This window comes from Sapajus apella, unplaced genomic scaffold (genome assembly GCF_009761245.1).
Source record: "Sapajus apella isolate SASKATOON/1434 unplaced genomic scaffold, GSC_monkey_1.0 scaffold55, whole genome shotgun sequence".
Classification (NCBI taxonomy): domain Eukaryota; kingdom Metazoa; phylum Chordata; class Mammalia; order Primates; family Cebidae; genus Sapajus; species Sapajus apella.
Genome location: NW_022436995.1, coordinates 7,133,701 through 7,152,963, shown reverse-complemented (window position 1 = coordinate 7,152,963; position 19,263 = coordinate 7,133,701). Strand labels below are relative to the sequence as shown.

At 43.8% G+C, this 19,263-nt stretch overlaps 1 protein-coding gene across 1 annotated transcript in view; it reads left to right on the top strand.

Annotated features, from left to right (window-relative positions):
- Positions 1-10,038: 10,038 nt before the first annotated feature.
- PYGL (glycogen phosphorylase L) overlaps positions 10,039-19,263 on the top strand; it is a 44,984-nt gene continuing 35,759 nt past the window's right edge. Inside the window, exons 1-2 of the mRNA XM_032244576.1 lie at positions 10,039-10,598; positions 17,225-17,326. Coding sequence (XP_032100467.1) covers positions 10,356-10,598; positions 17,225-17,326 — 345 coding nt within the window. The 5' untranslated portion in view covers positions 10,039-10,355. The remainder of the gene's footprint in view (positions 10,599-17,224; positions 17,327-19,263) is intronic.

The window sequence follows — 19,263 nt, the reverse complement described above, 5'->3', positions numbered from 1 at the left end:
GCCACCGTGAAAGCAGAGGTAATGGCTCATCGGTAACTTAATTTCCTAGTGGGTCATCACTTCAGTGGTCCCCCAAGACCACCCTCATGTTTGGTGATTTGCTAGAAGGACTCACAGGACTCAGAAGTAAATGTATTCACAGTTGCAGTTTCTTGCAGTGAGAGGGTACAAAGCAGAACCAGCACATGGGGCAAAGTCCAAAGGAAAGCAGACTAAAGCTTCCAGGGTCCTCACCCAGTAAAGTGGCACAAGATGCACTTACTCCTCCAGCAACATATGGCGACCTATGCAAAGTGCTCTCTACTACAGAAGCTCATTAGATTCAGAGCCTATGGTTTTTACTGGGGACTGGTCATAGAAACCCTCTGCCCTGCGCATATAAAATTTCAGACCTCCAGAAGGACAATGGTATTCAGCATAAACTGTATTGGTTGTACGAACAGTCTAAGCGTGGTAAACCATCCTTATCAATTACACAATGGTAGGAAGACTCTTGAAAGCCAAGCTGGCTGTGGGTCAACCTTGCAAGTAAGCCTTTCTAAGGTCTGCTGTCTCCGGCTGCTGTGTTAGCTCTTTTCCATTACAGTCACCCAGAGGTCCCTCTCTTTAGCTTATCCATCACCACCACTGACCTTAGAGTTGTTCTGGATTCTGTTGTATAAGTTACGGTCTGGGAGACCCAATAAAGGATTACAGGATTTCTGGTTCTGTTCCATTTTGCCATCTATACATAAGAAGTTCTCAGAAACATATGTGTTGAACAAATGAGCTATGTTAAAAAAAAATGGGTACTTTAAAAACTTAAAAAAAAACTCCAGAATATTAACAAAGGGTGATGTTATTACATGTAATTTTATTTCTATTTGTATATGCTTTCCAAATTTTCTAGAATAAACACATGCTATTTTATTATTAGAAAATAAATAAAAACAAATGTTAGTCTCCAAAAAATCTGCTAAATGATGCTCCTGTAGATTAGACGCCCTATCTGCAGGGTTGAGCCAAGATCCACTGTATAACTTTGACTCCCCAGGGATATTTTTAGCCTCAGACGTTCTGAGTGAGGCCCACATCACAAAACGTTTGCTTCTTAGGACTCAGACTTACTGTTGCTCCTTTTATTCACTCTTCATAGCTTAAGCTCATGAAACACAGTGGTCAATGCTTACAACAAATTTGCCAACTTATTAAAAATTAAAAACTAGAAGATTCACTGATTTTTTTTCCTGGTTTCTAGTGGTAAACACTACAAACTATGAGTGCCGCAATCAGCTTTTAACCATCTGTACTGATAGGAAGAACATTTTCTTAATTAAAAAAAAGAGGGTTTACAAAGAGCTTATACATAAAAAAGACATCATTTATTAAAGTTCTTTTAGTAAATGTTTGATAATGCTGAGAACCTGACACATATATGTAACATACATATAAACACAACATATATATGTTTATATATATGTAAACACAATACACACACACACATGAGATGTGAGGGGCGTGTGTGTGTGGTGCATATGTGTGAAAGAGAGATGCATACTTCTCCAGTTCCCCTGAACCTTTGAATCAGAGGGTATTCCATTAACACCAACAGAAATGCCACCAGTTCTCACTTACATTTGTTTCACCAAACCTCCAACCCTGGCATACCATGTCCTGTATTTCTGGTAGTCTCCAGGAGGTGTCTCCATGTGCTGCTCCCAGGCCTGCTGGCTACACCCTGCCCCACTGGTCATCACAGTTCATCCAGATCCTCCTCTAAGCTGTGCAGAAGTGGATACAAGAGAATGACTCACTTCTTCCTGTTGGAAGGTATGACACTGTTTCTGAATCTGAGTATTTTTTATAAAGCTTAGTGAGAAAATTCTTTCAGGGTTTACTGACAGCCCTCTATGTCCCCAGGGTATACATGTTTCTAGGTAGCTGGACCAGGGGACAAAAATCCAGAAACTGCTACCATGCCACAGTCAGACTTACTGCTCCCTTCTGACAACTAAGGCTTCTTCCTGGGTGAAGTGAATCAGCAGACTCCTTCTACCCTTAGGTGAGCTCTCACCCAGGAAGCTCCTCAGCCCTCACAGCTTGCTAGACATGACTGCATACATCTAAATCCCAGCAAAGGGTGTGACTTGACATCTTTCCCAGATGGCTCCACCTCCCCTGGGCACATTGAGTTCACCCAGGCATGTCTCACCAGTTCACAGATGTGCCCAGACAGGCCTGAAACCCTGCGCTGGACCCCAGCGCAGCTCCCTCTACTTCGCGACCCTAATCCTGTAAGCTCAAGTGGTTCCCTGGAGGTCCAAGCCACTAGCACATCAAACTTGGAGTGTTCTTCAAATCTGTCAAAAGAATGTTGAAGCCCCATACTTTTTATAATTTTTAAATTTCTCCAATTTATCAGAATAATTTCTTCTTTAGATTTCAATGTATTTACATCTAAGATTGTAAAACACAGAATATGCCATCTCTTTATGCTCTGTCTAGAGTGATAAAAATAATCCATTTTTATTTATCTTCTTCAGATTATGGGTCATTTTCTCGCAGGGTTTGGTGCATAAATATCTGGAACAAAGAAAGAAAAATGAAGCAGTGATTTAAATTGCAGTCACATCCTGCTGAACCATTCAGTAGCCTGTGATGTGCAGTTCAGATGGTGAATTTCTCCACCTGCTGGCATCAGCCTGTTTCTGCAGTTCACAAACCGACTCCCTAAAAAACATAAGATGAAAATTCTGAGTGGGGAGAAACTACATTTTCATCTTAAGCTGGAAACATATTATGACTCAATGACTGAGACGCTATCATTCAATAAGCTGGAGAAGGTAATTGAACTTCCAGGAAGATAGAGAAATGATTGTTACCATTTGGCTTCTAGACAAATACAAGATGTTCTTTTCTTCCTGTGACCTCAGATAGCAGCACAGATCTGGGCTACTCATTTTTTCTTAGCATAATCTGCCTTGTACTTTCATGTGAATATGGTGCCTTGAACTAGTTTAAAGGTTCTGGGTAAGGCGATGGCATGACCTGAATTTTTTGTACCATCAGCAGTGAGCACAGTACCTTGTATACAGTGAGTGCCCATTCAACGATTACATTGTTCATATTCCAAGTTGGCTACTACCCGGTTCTTCTTTCATGGCCCTAGACGGGTCCTATGGTCATGGTGGTAATAACCGGGTCGGGGTGTAAAACAGCCATTCCCACAGTAAGTATATGAACTTAAAGGTAAGACCGGAAGCAGGAAGATAAAGAGATTGGGGTGGTTCTCAGAAGACAGGATCCTGGGGAGACAATGTGTTTTGTTATTCTACAGTCAATTTGGTTCGCTGTAAGTGTCCAGCACAATGCTGGACTCACAGTAGGTGCTTTAACAAATATTTTCCTAATAAATCAATAAATTAGAAATATTGAGAAACAGAGGTAGGTTATGTTATGTAAAACTATGCTCAATGAACTATAATCTACTTAATACAACAAGAAATGCAAAAAGAAAAGCCTTCATTTGTATATGAGATTAGCCTTCAGTATATCATCAGACTCCCAGCCTCCATCCTAAGAAATATTAAGTGAAAGGGAAGCTATTTCTTCCATCTTACTAGTTAGAGCTTTAACAACAGATAAATAGCTCAAGGAAGTTAAAGTCCTTGGCATTTGAGAAACTGGGGTTTGTGATTCCTTAGGTTTACCCCAACAAGGGAAAAAAAAATCTAAAAACCAGTAATATTTGTATAGAGCCTGTATGTTTTATATAGTTAATGCCTGCAATTAATCAATCATGTCTAAACGGCAAGTCAAAATGGGGACTCAATGGAGGGTTTGCATGACAAAGGCCCTGATACAAGGCGACAAGGAGGCCTCATGCACATTGTATCGTGATTGTCTGCTGAAACCCTGTGCTTCGCACACTTTTCACTTCCTTTCCTTGGTGAGGATTTGTTCATATCTCTTTGCAAAATTGTCCAGAATTACTCTCTTCATTTGTTCCCATCCAAAGGTGAAACTTGGCCAGTCGTGTTGGCTCACGCCTGTAATCCCAGCACTTTGGGAGGCCAAGGCGGGTGGATCACCTGAAGTCAGGAGTTGGAGACCAGCCTGGCCAACGTGGTGAAATCCCATCGTCACCAAAAATACAAAAATTAGCCGGATGTAATCCCAGCTCTTGAACCCAAGAGGCAGAGGTTGCAGCGAATGGAGATCATGCCACTACCCTCCAGCCTGGGCAACAGGAGCAAAACTCCTTCTTAAAACAAACAGACCAACAAAAAAGGTGAAAGCTTTTTCTGGAACATGTCTCATTGCATTAGTAATGACTCCAGTGGGCAAGGCAAATACAAACAGTGTATAAACTCAGATGTGCCAGAAATGCAGCTTTATATTTTTTGTATTAGTTTAACTTTTGTTTTGTTTTGTTTTGTTTTTTAGGCAGAATCTTGCTCTGTCACAGGCTGGGATGATGGCAGTGGTGCCATCTCAGCTCACTGGAACCTCTGCCTCCCAGGTTCCAACGATTCTCATGCCTTGGCTTCCCAAATAGCTAGGACTACAGGTGTGCACCACCACACCTGGCTAATTTTTGTATTTGTAATAGAGACGGGGTTTTACCATGTTGCCCAGGGTGGTCTCAAACTCCTGGCCTCAAGCAGTCCATGGCCTCTGCCTCCCAAAGTGCTGAGATTACTGGTGTGAGCCACTGCACCCTGGCCAGTATCAGTTTCACTTGTAATGTGAACTCTCATTCCTCCAGGGAAGAAAGTTGATCTCAAATTCAGTCAACCAGTCTATTCAACTGAGGACACCTCAGCAGGGATTCCCTGTGCTAAGGCCGTGACTGCAGGAGCTGGTGGAGGGAAGGAGGAGCCGGTGGAGGGAAGGAGGAGCCAGTGGAGGGAAGCCTCTAACCTTGATACCTCTCCCTTGTGTATTCTCTGAATCAGTCTTCAGTGCTGGGGCTTCGGCCAGTGGCTGCCCTGCAGCCTCCCTGGGGATGAGGAGCCTTTGTGAACCTTGTCCAAGCCCTGACTACTGAGACCCTCCAGGCAGTCACTTCCTTGTTGGGCTCTTCTCAGGAAGCAGAGCAACATCCTGGGCATTTCTCAGATACTCAGCCTGCCTGGGGTTTCTGCTACCTGATCGAGGAAGCCAGCTCCAAGCTCCTGGCTCCAAGACCAGTGACATCCCTCCTCCCCACACCTCCATGTCATCTTCTCATTACTGCCCCACTCTCCCCAGACCCTTGGCCCTCACTCTTAGTGTGTCTCCTAAGTGTTAACTGGGAATTCAAAACCAGGAAGGTTCATGTCTTCCTCAGTGCTTATAAGCACTTCAAGGGCTAGCATAGCTCCCGGAGGGAGGCAGGGAAAGTAAACCATCGAGAAAATCAAAACACTGTTTAATATGTCAAAATATAATCCCAACTCAGAAGTTTACATCTTAATAATGCTTTTAACACTTCCTGGTACCTCTCCACTCATATTTTTTTTGAGCTTAGCCATCTTATGGAGTGAGTAGGACAGAGAGCTTTGTCCTTACTTTGCAGAAGTCGAAATCAAGGCACTAAGTGATTCTCCAATCTCAGCATATTCCACAATAGGCATATAAAGGCTGTCAGTGATGGGAGGGTCAGGAAGAAGATAGGCTGGAAGTATTTCCAGCTTTTCAGGAACTCCCACTGGACTACACCTAAGAATTCAAACTACTATATGAATGAGCAAATCAAATATGACAGGACCTGAAAGTGCCAAGAAAATCCGCTTGTTTCAAGACAAGCCAAATATACTCTGGTAAGGAGTAAATGGTCACTGTCACAGCCAATTATAGAGACGGCAATGCAGTCAGCTACAATGTCTGCAGACACTAAGGGAATTCAAAAGTAAAAAAAAATTCAGGTTCTCAATCGCCTTTCTAAATATTTTTAACAGTGGAGCCTGGATAACAACCTTGGCTAACAGATCCATACATTAAATATACTGAGTGCGGTGTACTCAAATTCTCTCACTGAGCATAAAGCTCAGGCCATTTTTCACACCACCTGTCTCCAGAGTGTAACTGACCTATTTGTGGGGCCACTGTGGACCTCTGGCATTCCCTTGGATTGCAGAACTGTTTAGAAGAAGGTCAAAAACAAATCAACAGTACAAAACAGGCAGGGTGCAGTGGCTCACACTTGTAATCCCAGCACTTTGGGAGGCCAAGGTGGGTGGATCACCTGAGGTCAAGAGTTTGAGACTAGCCTGATCAATATAGTAAAACCCCATCTCCACTAAAAATTCAAAAAATTAGCAGAGCGTGGTGGCAGGTGCCGGTAATCCCAGCTACTCAGGAGGCTGTGGCAGGAGAATCGCTTGAATATGGGAGGCAGAGGTTGCAGTGAGCCTAGATGGCACCATTGCACTCCAGCCTGGGCAACAAGAGCAAGACTCTGTCTCTTTAAAGAAAAAAAAAAAAAAAAAAAAAAAAAAAAGAACAGTACAAAACAAACCAAGTGAATAGGGTAATAGGTTAGCTGAGATGTGGTCAGAATTCAGGTTTACTTAGCAGATCATAAATCCTGTTTCAAGGCAGGAGAAACAGGGATTTGAAAACCTTCCATCACTTACTGATGAAGTCATCTTGAGCAAGCTACTTACCTTCTCTAAGCCTCGATTTCCTGATCTGTGAAATGGAAAGAAAAACAGAACTTGTCCCACAGAGCTGGTGAGGTTAAATGAGGTAACGCACACTACAAGCCTTGCCAGAGCCCTTGGAAAACGCTAGCTGCCATTTTGATGAATCTAAAAGTGGTGTGCCACTGCAGTAGGCCCTGCTTTGAAACATAGTGGATGTTAACCTACATTTGTTTATCTTGTATCTTTCTGTAGTGGTCACTAGAAAGAACCTCACAGACCCCCCAAGCTGCGGGAAGCATGACCCACCCAGGGCTCCAGATACTGCAGAGGCCATGCCTCTTCCTTGCATTACATTCTTGTTGGAAACTCAGGGTAATGATGAACTAATGAACACACTGTTTTCTTGATTCACTATCCAGTCAGTGAACCTGCAGCCCTGAGTTGAACATTTCTCTAAGCAGAAAAATCGTGAATTATAGAATGTTCAAAATATAGAATATGGGGAGACACCATCCATCACCATGTTAAAAAGAACATGATGAAACCAGGTGACTTAAGGCGCTCCATAGACCCAGCCCTGCAGAGGCCATGCCTCCCGGGGGAAGCTCCCACTAATGACTCAGCAGAGTACCGTGGACTCCTGACAGCACATGGGCTCCAGAGCTGCCCAGAGGCACTGCTGGATCTTCCTGCCACTACAGGACTATCTGGAATATGCCCTTCTACCCTTCCCTCTCCCTCCCCTTCACTCTAGGTCACACTTGCATCATAGTCTGATGCTCCCTCTGGCTAGCACTCCCTATTTTTCTCTCCCACAAGCATTTACCACAATAAAAAGTCTTACATGTTTAATCCTGCCTTAGCCTCTGCTTCTCTGAAGACCCGAACTAACATACTTTCTCATGGTTTTTGTTTTGTTTTGTTTTTCCAACAGTGGGAAACTTCATACTTGTCCTACGAGGTCTGGACAGTTTGTTCAGCTATCTACAAATGCCATTTTGTCACAGCAGCCATGGCGAGGCAGCGGATGAGAAACAGGAATAATATAGGCCACTGTGGGTAAGGCTGCTGTAAACACGGGAGCCGCTGAAATCCGATACTTTTTCAGGGACCCATAGTTTCTGGTTAAGAGAGGCTAAAGGAAAGGTTTTTAAAGATATTAATTTTCTTAGTTAAGTAACTTAACCTCTCAAGGCCTCAGTGTCCTAGACTAGTACAGAACAAGCAGATGAGACAAAGTTTATATCAGAATGTCAACTGAAAAAGTATCATTTACCATAAATGGAAGACAATGGTACTCGTATTCAATTCTAGATAGATGCTAAAACTTCAAGAACGTTTACAGTCTGGACCTACGTTCTGTCAAAAATATAGATTTAAAAATGCTAACGTGTTAACACAAAAGACTTTCCAGAAAGACTTTTAAAAAAGTGAAAGGAGAATAATTGTCTGGCAATGTAATTTATTGTCATTTAAGAATGGGTCTATGGGGCACCCTGAAGCACCTGGTTCCATCATGTTCTTTTTAACATGGAGATGGATGGTTCTTCCTTATAGTCTATATTTTGAACATTCTATCATTCACGATTTTTCTGCTTAGAGAAAGGTTCAACTCAGGGGTGCAAGCTCACTGACTGGATAGTGAATCAAGAAAATAGTGTGTTCATGACTTCATCATTACGCTGAGTTTCCAACAAGAATGTAGTACAGGGAAGTAGTCAGCTGAGCTGGGAGCCATCTATTTGAAACTGTCGTGAGCAAAACTCAGAAACCGAGTGAGCTCGCTTTTGGCGTCTTTCATCTCTTCATGTGTGCCACCTAATTATTCACTCCCCACTCAAGTGCCCAGAAATTATTATGTCTTCTGTTGCTCAGAGAACTTTTTGGGAGGAAGATCTACTCAGACCTGGCATTCCCTCATCCCAGGCTCTACTCTACTCTATTTTTCATCCAGCTGTTAAAGTTGAGTAACTAATTTCACACCTATGTGTGAATTACTCATAACTGGCTTAACGCTGTGACCATCTTGGGGGCATTCAAAGCTGATAAACACTTTTAAAAATCATGTAATTATCAAAGGACCTTATCTTTCTGCTTTACTTCAAATTTTACCACACAGCCTTACTTATTTATTTATTTATTTATTTAGAGACAGAGTTTCACTCTTGTTGTCCAGGCTGGAGTGCAATGGTGTGATCTCAGCTCACTGCAACCTCCACCTTCCAGATTCTAGCGATTCTCCTGCCTCAGCCTCCTGAGTAGATGGGATTACAGGCGCCCACCACCATGCCCGGCTAATTTTGGAACTTATTTTTAAGATCAATCATTTCGATGGGCCCCGCTTTCCACTCTTAATTCAGGGTATTTCAGGCCCCATCCAGATCCAAATCCTCATGCTCATCTCTCCTATAAATACTTTCCTCTGCAGGTCGTCGGTATTGCAGGGGTTACATAAGGCCAAATGCAGTCTCTGCCCCAAAGGCTCATGTCCAAACTTCAGAATCTGGGAGCACAACAAGTTAGGAAATTTTGTGAGACCTATGAGATTTGAACTTTCACTTTTATGGTGAGGGTCACAATTGGTCCTAATCAATTAATCCATTACGCCTCCCACCGTGTATGAATTCAAAATAATCAACTTTGGTTTATTATAAAAAGCAAAATGTATTAATATCAGTATACTAAGTTTTGTCTAGAAAACTTAATTCTGGCAATGGATTGTTTCTAAAATAATACATTAACACTACTTAAGAAGAAAAAAACCTTTGACATCCTAAAATGCCAAGTGTTTGCCTTTGCCAAGGTTTAAACACACATACACATGCATATTCAAACAAATACCACCCAAACTAGAAGTGCAAAGATCGGCCTGTACCGCACAGTAACACAGACTGGGTTGTTTCTTATAAACAAGGCAACTGGTGCAATGAGTAATCCCTTCATTTTCCACACACATACCCTTCTCTTTTCTCCGCCCGCCCCCAAACGCCCTCCTAAGGTAAAAGCCCCTGCCGCATAATCAGCCCAGAGCTTGATCTCACCTACTCTCACTCTAACTAACCTTCCTTTAAGGATGAGCGACAGGGTGTTATGGGCAGGGCGAATTTGGGTCCAGGAGTCAAGAAACCGGAACCCTGGAGTCCTCAAAAAAAAAAAATAAAAAAAGAATGAAAACAACGGAGCCGCCCTGAGGATCCAAGCTGGGGCGGTGCCAAAGCAAGGGAGGTTGGGACAACCGAAGTCAAACGTGCTGTCCTTCCAAATTCCGGCGCTTACCGCGGAAGCCACTCCAGGTGAGAAATCCTAACAGTCATAATGGCATAATAAATACATCTGCAAACGACGTGCTTCCCTACACAGAAGTCCTCCTGTGTCTCCAGACTCCAGAGGGGAGAGGCGGGACAAATACTGCCTCCGCAGATTTTGGAGATCCGGAAGGCAGCCTCCAAGCCCGGATCCTGGGCTGGCAGGGGTCTCCCCTGCGCTCGGACCTCGGCTCCCACCCGCGACCCCACCGCGGCGGAGGAGCCCTGGGAGGAGCCGGGCACCTCCTCGGCCCCCTGGCTTGGGGCAGGAGCAGGGACGCTCCGGAAGCGCGGAGGGGGCGGCACCGCGCCGAGGGGGCGGGCCCCAAACTTTCGTGCGCCTTGAAAGCGGCAGGCGCGGCGGAGCGGACTCCACCCCAGCCCGGCAGCCCCGCGCCTCCGGCCGCACGTCCCGCTCTCTGCGCAGCCCGCCGCCCCCGCCATGGCGAAGCCCCTGACAGACCAGGAGAAGCGGCGGCAGATCAGCATCCGCGGCATCGTGGGCGTGGAGAACGTGGCCGAGCTGAAGAAGGGCTTCAACCGGCACCTGCACTTCACGCTGGTCAAGGACCGCAACGTGGCCACACCCCGGGACTACTTCTTCGCGCTGGCACACACGGTGCGCGACCACCTGGTGGGGCGCTGGATCCGCACGCAGCAGCACTACTACGACAAGTGCCCCAAGGTACCCGGGGGCGGGCGGCCGGGCCGGGCGGGGGCGAGGTGGGGAACCCCTCAGAGTGGTCCCCTGTACCCCGTCCTTGCCCCGAAGTCCAGAGGAGACGTGTCTAGGCTGTGGGCGGGCAGCCCGGGGAACAGATTCGGCCCCACCGATGCCGCACTCCCGTCTGCGAGGTGGCACCCGCCAGCGCCCCACCCAAACCACCGCGCCGTCCGCCCCTGGAAACCACCAGGTGGGCAGAAGCCTGGGCCCCGCTCGCCTGTCCACTTCACAAACTTTTGTGGAGCTCTGACCCTCAGCGTTTAATCAAGAGGTGACGGGCGCCTAGTCCTGTGTGCCGGACACCGTTCTCTGCCCTGGACACTCAGCCCTAAGCAAAAGGAACAAAAATCCCGCCTTGCTGGAGCTTGGTGTTTAGGGAGGGGAGACAAATACAGAACTGGGAAAAGGTCGCAAGTCTCAGGCCTCTCTGAGTGGCCGCCTAGGTGCGGTGCAGAGGCGGGGCAGGGTCCTGCCCCGAGCGTGGAGCTCCGCCCGCCCGTTCTCCTGAGACGGGTGCGGAGCTCCTGGACTTCCGTGAGTCCTGCGCAATGAAGGCCGAGGGCCAGGCAATGCCCTGGACTCCTGCTCCCCCGAAGACACACACTCCCCCCTCACTTAGTCCCTCCACCCCCGAGACCTGCCCAGAGCTGCTGAGGAAGGCTGGTCTGGGACCACCTCCATCCACGGCGAGGGGGCGGGAGCAGACAGCTCCTTAGGGTGATTTTGAACCCACAGAGGGACAGTGTCTCTGCCTGACAGTTTTCGAAGAGGGCGAGAGGAGGTTGGGAAGGACTGGGGAGGACGTGGCAGGAAGAGGGATTGTGTGCAGGCTGGAGGGAGGGTGGGTGTGAGTCTGTATTGGGAGCGGAACTGGAGAAGCTAGGTGGAGACATAAAAGGGTAACAGATGGGATACTTCCCGGGGACAATGGGAAAGATGTATAAACATTTATTAGAACTTTTTAAATATGTAAAGGTGTGAAGAAAAAAAAAATGGCCTATAACCCCAGTGCCCAAGAAACCCTGAAGGAATTTTTAAGAAGGGAAATACATGTAAATTCTCATAGTAAGAAATTGCAGCTGTAACAGCTTTCCAATGAAAAGTAACTCTTCTTCACCCCAAAGACTTAGGCCTCTACCAAGGTAGCAGCTGCTAAAATGTATCCGAACAATTTAAATGTACCCTTAGAAAACTCTATGCATAAGTATATTTACTGTGCTTGTTGCTTTGTTTGCGATAGTCTCACTCACTTGCCCAGGCTGGAGTGCAGTGGCCTGATCTTGGCTCACTGCATCCTTCGCCTCCAGGGTTCACGCAACTCTCCTGCTTCAGCCTCCTGAGTAGCTGGTATTACAGGCCCCCACCACTACACCTGGCTAATTTTGTATTTTTAGTAGAGAGGAGGTTTCACCATGTTGGCCAGGCTGCTCTCAAACTCCAGGCCTCAAGTGATCCTCCCGCCTTGGCCTCCCAAAGTGCTGGAATTACAGGTGTGAGCCACCACATCTGGCCAGTATCTTTTAAAAATTTATTTACACAAAGGGAATGCTACTAAGTACACCATACTGCACGTCTCACTAAAAATTATTGTTGACAACTTTAAGCGGAAGGGTGGCACACAGCATATATTAGAAAGACACACTTCTATAGCATTTAGCATCATAGAGCACCAGAGAGTCTTGTGTGTTTTTCCTTCAGTGGCTTATCCTGTACTTTACGGTTTTCCTGGTTCTCTGGCTAGTTTCTTCACTGGGCTCTTCTTCTCTACATGAGTGCAGGTACAAACCAGGAATTGTGACAGTGTATAAACCAGGTATTCTGATAGCAATACACGGGAGATATAACAATGAACATGTTTCATTCCACATGTGTTCATCAAATATCTCCTCCATCACAGTTGTCTGTCTAAATGGATTGTTCCTGCCCTTGTAAAGCAGAGCTGGCAGGTGTGTCCAAGCTCCTTGCCCACCTCCTTCCCTCTCTAATAACTGTGCAGGTGAATCCTAAATATGGATCTCTCGTCTGAATTCCTTTTCAAACTCCATGCCTACATTTCTAAGTGTTTAGTGAACATACCTAGATACCTTCCCATTTCTTCAAACTCAGCATGTTAAAAACTCAAACCATTATTTCTTCAATCCTGCCCCGTCTTCTGCATTTTTGTTGTGCGTGTATGCGTGTGTGTTACCAGATGGAGTCTTGCTCTATTGCCCAGGCTGGAGTGCAGTGGCGTGATCTGGCTCACTATAACCTCCACCTCCCAGGTTCAAGCGATTCTCCTGCTTCAGACTCCCAGGTAGCTGGGATTACAGGCACATACCACCATGTCCACCTAATTTTTCTACTTTTAGTAGAGACGGGTGTCACCATGTTGGCCAGGCTAATCTCGAACTCCTGACCACATGATTCACCAGCCTTGGCCTCCCAAAATGCTGGAATTACAGGCATGAGCCACCGTGCCTGGCCTCTGTGTTTTTCATTTTAATGCAATTGCCATTTTGACAATTGAGACACAAACTTTAGTGTAACTTTTTGCCATTCAACTGTTTGCCAATTTCTGTTGATTTCTATAGGTTGCCTTGAATGACCTGCTGTCCTTCATTCTCACTTCCTACCTTGGTAAGGCTCTAGCTACCCATTTGTTGCAGCAGACTCCTAGTGATTATTTTGCTATCCAGAAGCAGTAAAACTGGTGACCTAAGGGTGAATAAGGATAGCAGACATATTTTGTTGGCCAAGATATTTTTCAGGAGTTTAGTTTTTAGCACCTGTGGGCAGTACTTGCACACTCCATTTCTTAGCCCAGTACTCTTCTTTGTGACCTCAATTACACATGTATTTTCTCTGCGTAGATCCTGAAGGCATTTGAGTATACAATCCCATCTTACTCTGTGCATTGTAGTCTGCTTACGCTTCCTAAAGCAACACATCTTGCCCCCTACTCAGTTATCATTGGCTCCTCTTGCCTGCCATAGTCCTTAAGCAATCGTGTAAAAGCCCTTCTCAGTCCAGGTGGGGCCTGTTCTTCCCTTGTTATTTTCCATTACCTTCTGTACCCACCTTGCTCTCTCAACAAACCAATCCCCACCTGGGCCCTTGCTTCCTTGCAGTGTCCTTCCTACCACATTTCTATGCTCAACTCTCCCCTGTCCTTCAAGTCTCTGGTTGATTGACAGGTGTTCCAGAGAGGGCTCCCCAGAAGTACCCAGGCCCTCTGACTCATGCTGGGGATAAAAATAAGACACACATTTTAAAAATATTTGTTATATCTTCTTTATTTTACAAGCCTTTTGAAAATATCCACTTTTTGCATAACACACATAAAATACTAGTAATCATAATACATGCATATAATTTATAAGGTATATTGGAGATTCTCATATATTTTACTATTAGGCACCTGTAACAAATGTTCGGAGATCATTAAGTAAGAGGATGGCAAAGATTTATTTTTTGAGGTCTTATATATATTCCCAAATATAAGGAGAGATTACCTCTAAAAAATTATTTATGGGAAAATAGGGAATCACCTTAAATTCCTGTCCTTATAAAGTCTGTCATGCCAGGAAATATTTTCTCATTTCCTTTATTTTGAGCAACCACATATTTCTTAAGAAAGAGTTTGAAATGCTTTTTTTTTTTTTTTTTTTGAGATAGAGTCTCGCTCTGTCACCCAGGCTGGAGTGCCATGGCGTGGTCTCAGCTCACTGCAACCTCCGCCTCCCAGGTTCAAGCGATTCTCCGGCCTCAGCCTCCCGAGTAGCTGGGATTACAGGTGCCCGCCACCACGCCCAGCTAATTTTTGTATTTTTAGTAGAGACGGGGTTTCACCATGCTGGCCAGGCTGGTCTCGACCTCCTGACCTCGTGATCCGCCTGCCTCAGCCTCCCAAAGTGCTGGGATTACAGGCGTGAGCACCATGCCTGGCTGGAAATGCTTTTAAGAAGACTTCAGTCTGTGCTAATGTGGAATCATTAAAAGGGAGGCAAATTTAATACAGATGTAGTCATTATTCCTGGGGGTATGCCCTCACAATTGTAAGTGTTGAATATATACTATATAAACAAACTTCCTATAGATTACTTAAAAGAAAAGGGCAAAACATCATTGTTAGAGAGATAATGAAAATACACACAGGGAAGAATTTTTTGAAGTGGCTAATATTATGCAAATGGGTATTTGTGGCTTAAGATACTATTTCCTGTGACAGCAGTCATCTCCCACTAGAGCACCAGCCATTGCCTATGTCTGCCCCGGAAAAGGTACTTTTATTCAATTATATGAAGGCATCTGATAGCTGGTGAGCATTCTAGTAACAGCATTATAGACATTCAAACAACTTGGATGAAAACAAAGATGACGTGTTCTGGAAAGCATTGTTAGGTGGCCCGTTAGGACATGGATATTGACTATTTCTTGTGAAATTTAGAATTCAATTGTTCATAAAAGGAGAATGGGAAAGAATGAAACTTCTAAGTTGACATTTTCAAATAATATTTTGTTTTAAATATTTATGTGTAACTAATATGTTAAATAGAATAATAGGCCTTTATTGTACTGAATTCTATTCACTATTTTTTTTCTTATTGGCCAAATACTCTTTGTTTTCTTTTTTACTTCTTATTTTATGGAAATGGGGCAATCCCTAAAATTTGAGGTAACTATATTGGTGCATTTACAGATTTTTGCTGTTTTGTTTTGTGTCTATTAGAAAAGCAGAGGATAACTGATATGGAGAGCAAGATATTGTAATAGGGGATGATGAAGTTACTCACTGGTTCTATTTTATTTTTTTAATTAGTGAACTGTGCTTGTATATAAAAAAGGTTTTTGGCAAGTCTGACCTTCGTACCTCTCACCTTCAACTCTGATGATGTTTACCTGACTTTTACCATGTCAAAGGCAAATAATGTCTAAGTCAATAGAGAAATTTCCAATTTCAATAAGAACAAAACACCAATAAACCTAAGGTAGTTTTCTTGTTCAGAAGGAACTTGCAGGAAATAGACCTTATAGAAAATTTTTATTCTAAAATTTATTGTAAGCCAGGCACTTGGCTCATGCCTGTAATCTCGGGCTGAGGCGGGCAGATCACCTGAGGTCAGGAGTTCAAGACCAGCCTGGCCAACATGGAGAAACCCCATCTCTACTAAAAATACAAAAATTGGCCGGGCATAGTAGTGAGTGCCTATAGTCCCAGCTACTCAGGAGGCTGAGGCTGGGAGAATTGCTGGAGCCCGGGAGGCAGAGGTTGCAGTGAGCCGAGATCGTGCCACTGCACTCCATCCTGGGCATCAGAGGGAGGCTCTGTCTCAAAAAATAAATAAATAATAAAATAAAATAAATTGCAAATTTTCTTACAGTAATCAGTCAAGGAGGAATATTTTCTAACCCCTGGGGTATGTGTGAGTTCATCTTTGTATTTCTTGAATGACTTGAGATAGTCATAGCCAACCCACCTTACCAGCACCCACAGAGGTGCCCTATATAAATACTTTATTAATGAATGGTGAGCTATGGCAGTCTGATTCCTGTCTGTCGAAAACCTATGGTTCATGAACAGGAGGGGGAAAAAACACAAAACACTGAATCTAGTTAGTTAGATGAGTTCCTTTTTTTCTCCCTGGGGGGTAAAAGATACTGAATTACTTTGCCAAAAATAGTGCTTTGCCAAAGCCTGTTGTCAGTAACACTTGTATTTAGTCCGTCATACATCTCTATAGGAATATTACTGGAAAGGGGTCCCCATCCAAGATCCCAAGAGAGGGTTCTTGAGTCTCATACAAGAATTGAGGCAAATCCATAAAGTGAAAGCAAGTTGATTAAGAAAGTAAAGGAATCAAGAATGGCTATTCCATAGGTAGGATAACCCTGAGGGCTGCTGGATGGCTATTTTTATGGTTATTTATTGATTATATGCTAAACAAGGGGTGGATTATTCATGAGTTTTTTGGGAAAGGGGTGGGCAATTCCTGGAACTGAGGGTTTCTCCCCCTTTTAGACCCACATGGGGTAACTTCTTGACATTGCCATGGCATTTGTAAACTGTCATGGCACTGGTAGGAGTGTTTTCTAGCATGCTAATGCATTATAATTAGTGTATAATGAGTAGTGAGGATAATCAGAGGTCACTTTCGTTGCCATCTTCGTTTTAGTGGGTTTTGGCTGGCTTATTTGCCTAGAGAGAAATATTTAAGAAATATTTTGTAATATTTTAAAATATCTTACATCCGTACTGATTTGACATCATTAAAAAGGAGGCAAAGAAAGCCTTTTATCAGCAAGGCTTTTGTGCCTGTATCTTGTGCCAACCTCCTGTTTCTTCTTGTGACTTAGAATGCCAAACCTCCTAAGAATTTGGCATTCTCAGGCAGCCCAGTAGGTCTCAGCCTTTATTTTACCCAGCTCCTATTCAAGATGGAGTTGCTCTGGTTCAAACACCTCTGACAGGAGTCTCATCTGAAGCTGTGGTAACATAGTCCTGCTTATTTGTTTCTTATTGGTGGCCTAACACATGACCTTGTATTTTTATGTTAGGTAAGGTTGACGTCTTAGAGGAAACATTGTCTCTCTTTTCTTTATTTCAGAGGGTTTATTACCTCTCTTTGGAATTTTACATGGGTCGAACATTACAGAACACCATGATCAACCTCGGTCTGCAAAATGCCTGTGATGAGGCCATTTACCAGGTACATTGTTCCTAGATTTCTCTCATCTTGTCTCTTTAAATTTCACATGCACTTCAGGAAACTTGGGGACATTGCACACACACACACAAAGTAAAATGAGAGTGAAAAATCACCTCTATAGTTGTGGCTATTACAAACTTTTAGAAATATACATTACTGGTAATCTCTTGTTTAAGAGAAACAACCAGAAAAAGAAGTTAACGAACTCGTTATGACTCATGAGAATTTTCTTTTGCAGTCCAAGTGTTTGACAGCATTCCCCACAAATTACGTTTCAGAAATTAATGTCTGAACAAGTCTTTTAAAAGTACTTGAGTCTTCTGCTGTCAGAATCTCACAAGCTTTACTTTGGGCTTCTATCTCACTTTTAAGAAATGATCAAACTTTGAATGTTATTTATGTATCAATGCAATTTGTGAAAATGATCAGCTTTAAAAATTCTGTTGTCATACTTTCTCTGTTGCTTAATGAGATGTAAGATACACTTCCTCCTTAAAGGAGGAGCTCGAAGTCTTAACCCTAATCTACTAAGTTGTTTTCATGAATATATTTAACTTTACTTTCCTGAGCTTCAGGTACCTTTATACACAAAACAAATAGTCCTTAACTTTTCTGGTATGGTTGAAAGAAGAAATGTGTATTTGCAGACAAATTCTAAATCAGAGACTGTTCAGACTGTCCCTTTCCTTTACCATGGGATTGTCCCCTCATGTGTCCTTCATGTAGGTTAGGTGGAGCATTTCCTGTGAAAGAACCCCTGCAGGTCCTCACTATCTCCCTTCCCTCTCCTTCCCCTAATAGCAGCTAAAAATAACACCCCTCCCTTGGAGTAGCCTGTAGCCAGGCAGGATGGCATGATCCCACCTGGCTATAGGCCACTCCAAGGGGGGCATGTTATGTCTACTTGCTCAAAATTTATATCATACTTTAGACTTACATTTTTAGAATTTAAAAATTTTGAGTGTTAGCACCAGCAGTTGGCTTACACAAGGACCCTAGTAAGCTCTAATCTGCAGAGAGCAAATTTGAAAGCCCCTTTAACACTGAATGGAAGCATAACCATGGTTGAACAGAACATAACCATGATTGAAGATATAGTTGTCAAGACCTGTGTGAGAAAGCAACTTTTGGTATAAAGGTAGGAATCCCGGTTCCACGGAAACTGGGGCACACCTTCAAGCATTGGTATATCTTCCACATATGTTTTCAAATGTGCAAATTATTTTTCCATTTAAAAAAATACCCAGTTACATGGGTTGCCTAACTTTCAGATGAGAAGCCAGCTGTTTCACAACAGGCCACCTTTAGCCATGCCTGGGCTAGATTAGCATCTAGTCAACATGGAACAAGTCATTTGTCTGACCAGTAATTCTCTCGTTGTAAAATGAGCAATCCAGTGTGGTCTCTAGGGCTGCAGAGCTCTATCATGAGTGCACAGTGGTGCTGGTGGACTCTGCTGTGTGATCCCCAACATTTTGGGGCAGGGAGCTGGCTGTCAATCAGTCCCATCGTGCCCAAGTTCACAGATGCTGCTTGGCTTCTCACAGCCTCTTATCCACCCCATGGAAAGGCAAAGGATTTTACCCTATCCAGCTGGATTGCAGGACTGCACTTTCCCTGCCTGCTGTCAGCCCCCAGGTCTCTGGGACAGTGACTTACTAACTGGTTTTGGGTTAACAACTTTTGACCCTACTGAGTAAATATGCTGTGGTCATGAAAAGATGAACTTTAGTCCATTTCAGAACATCTGACCTCAGACTTTTTGGTCATTTTCAAAATCCCTCAGTCCAATTAATATCAGCTTGGTACTGGACTGTTTCTGAGATTTTAACCCTATAGTTACACACACTCACAAAAATTTTTTAATGATAATAGCTAACATTTATTGAGGGATATCTGCCCAAGAATAGTTCTAAATGCTTTGTTTATATAATCTC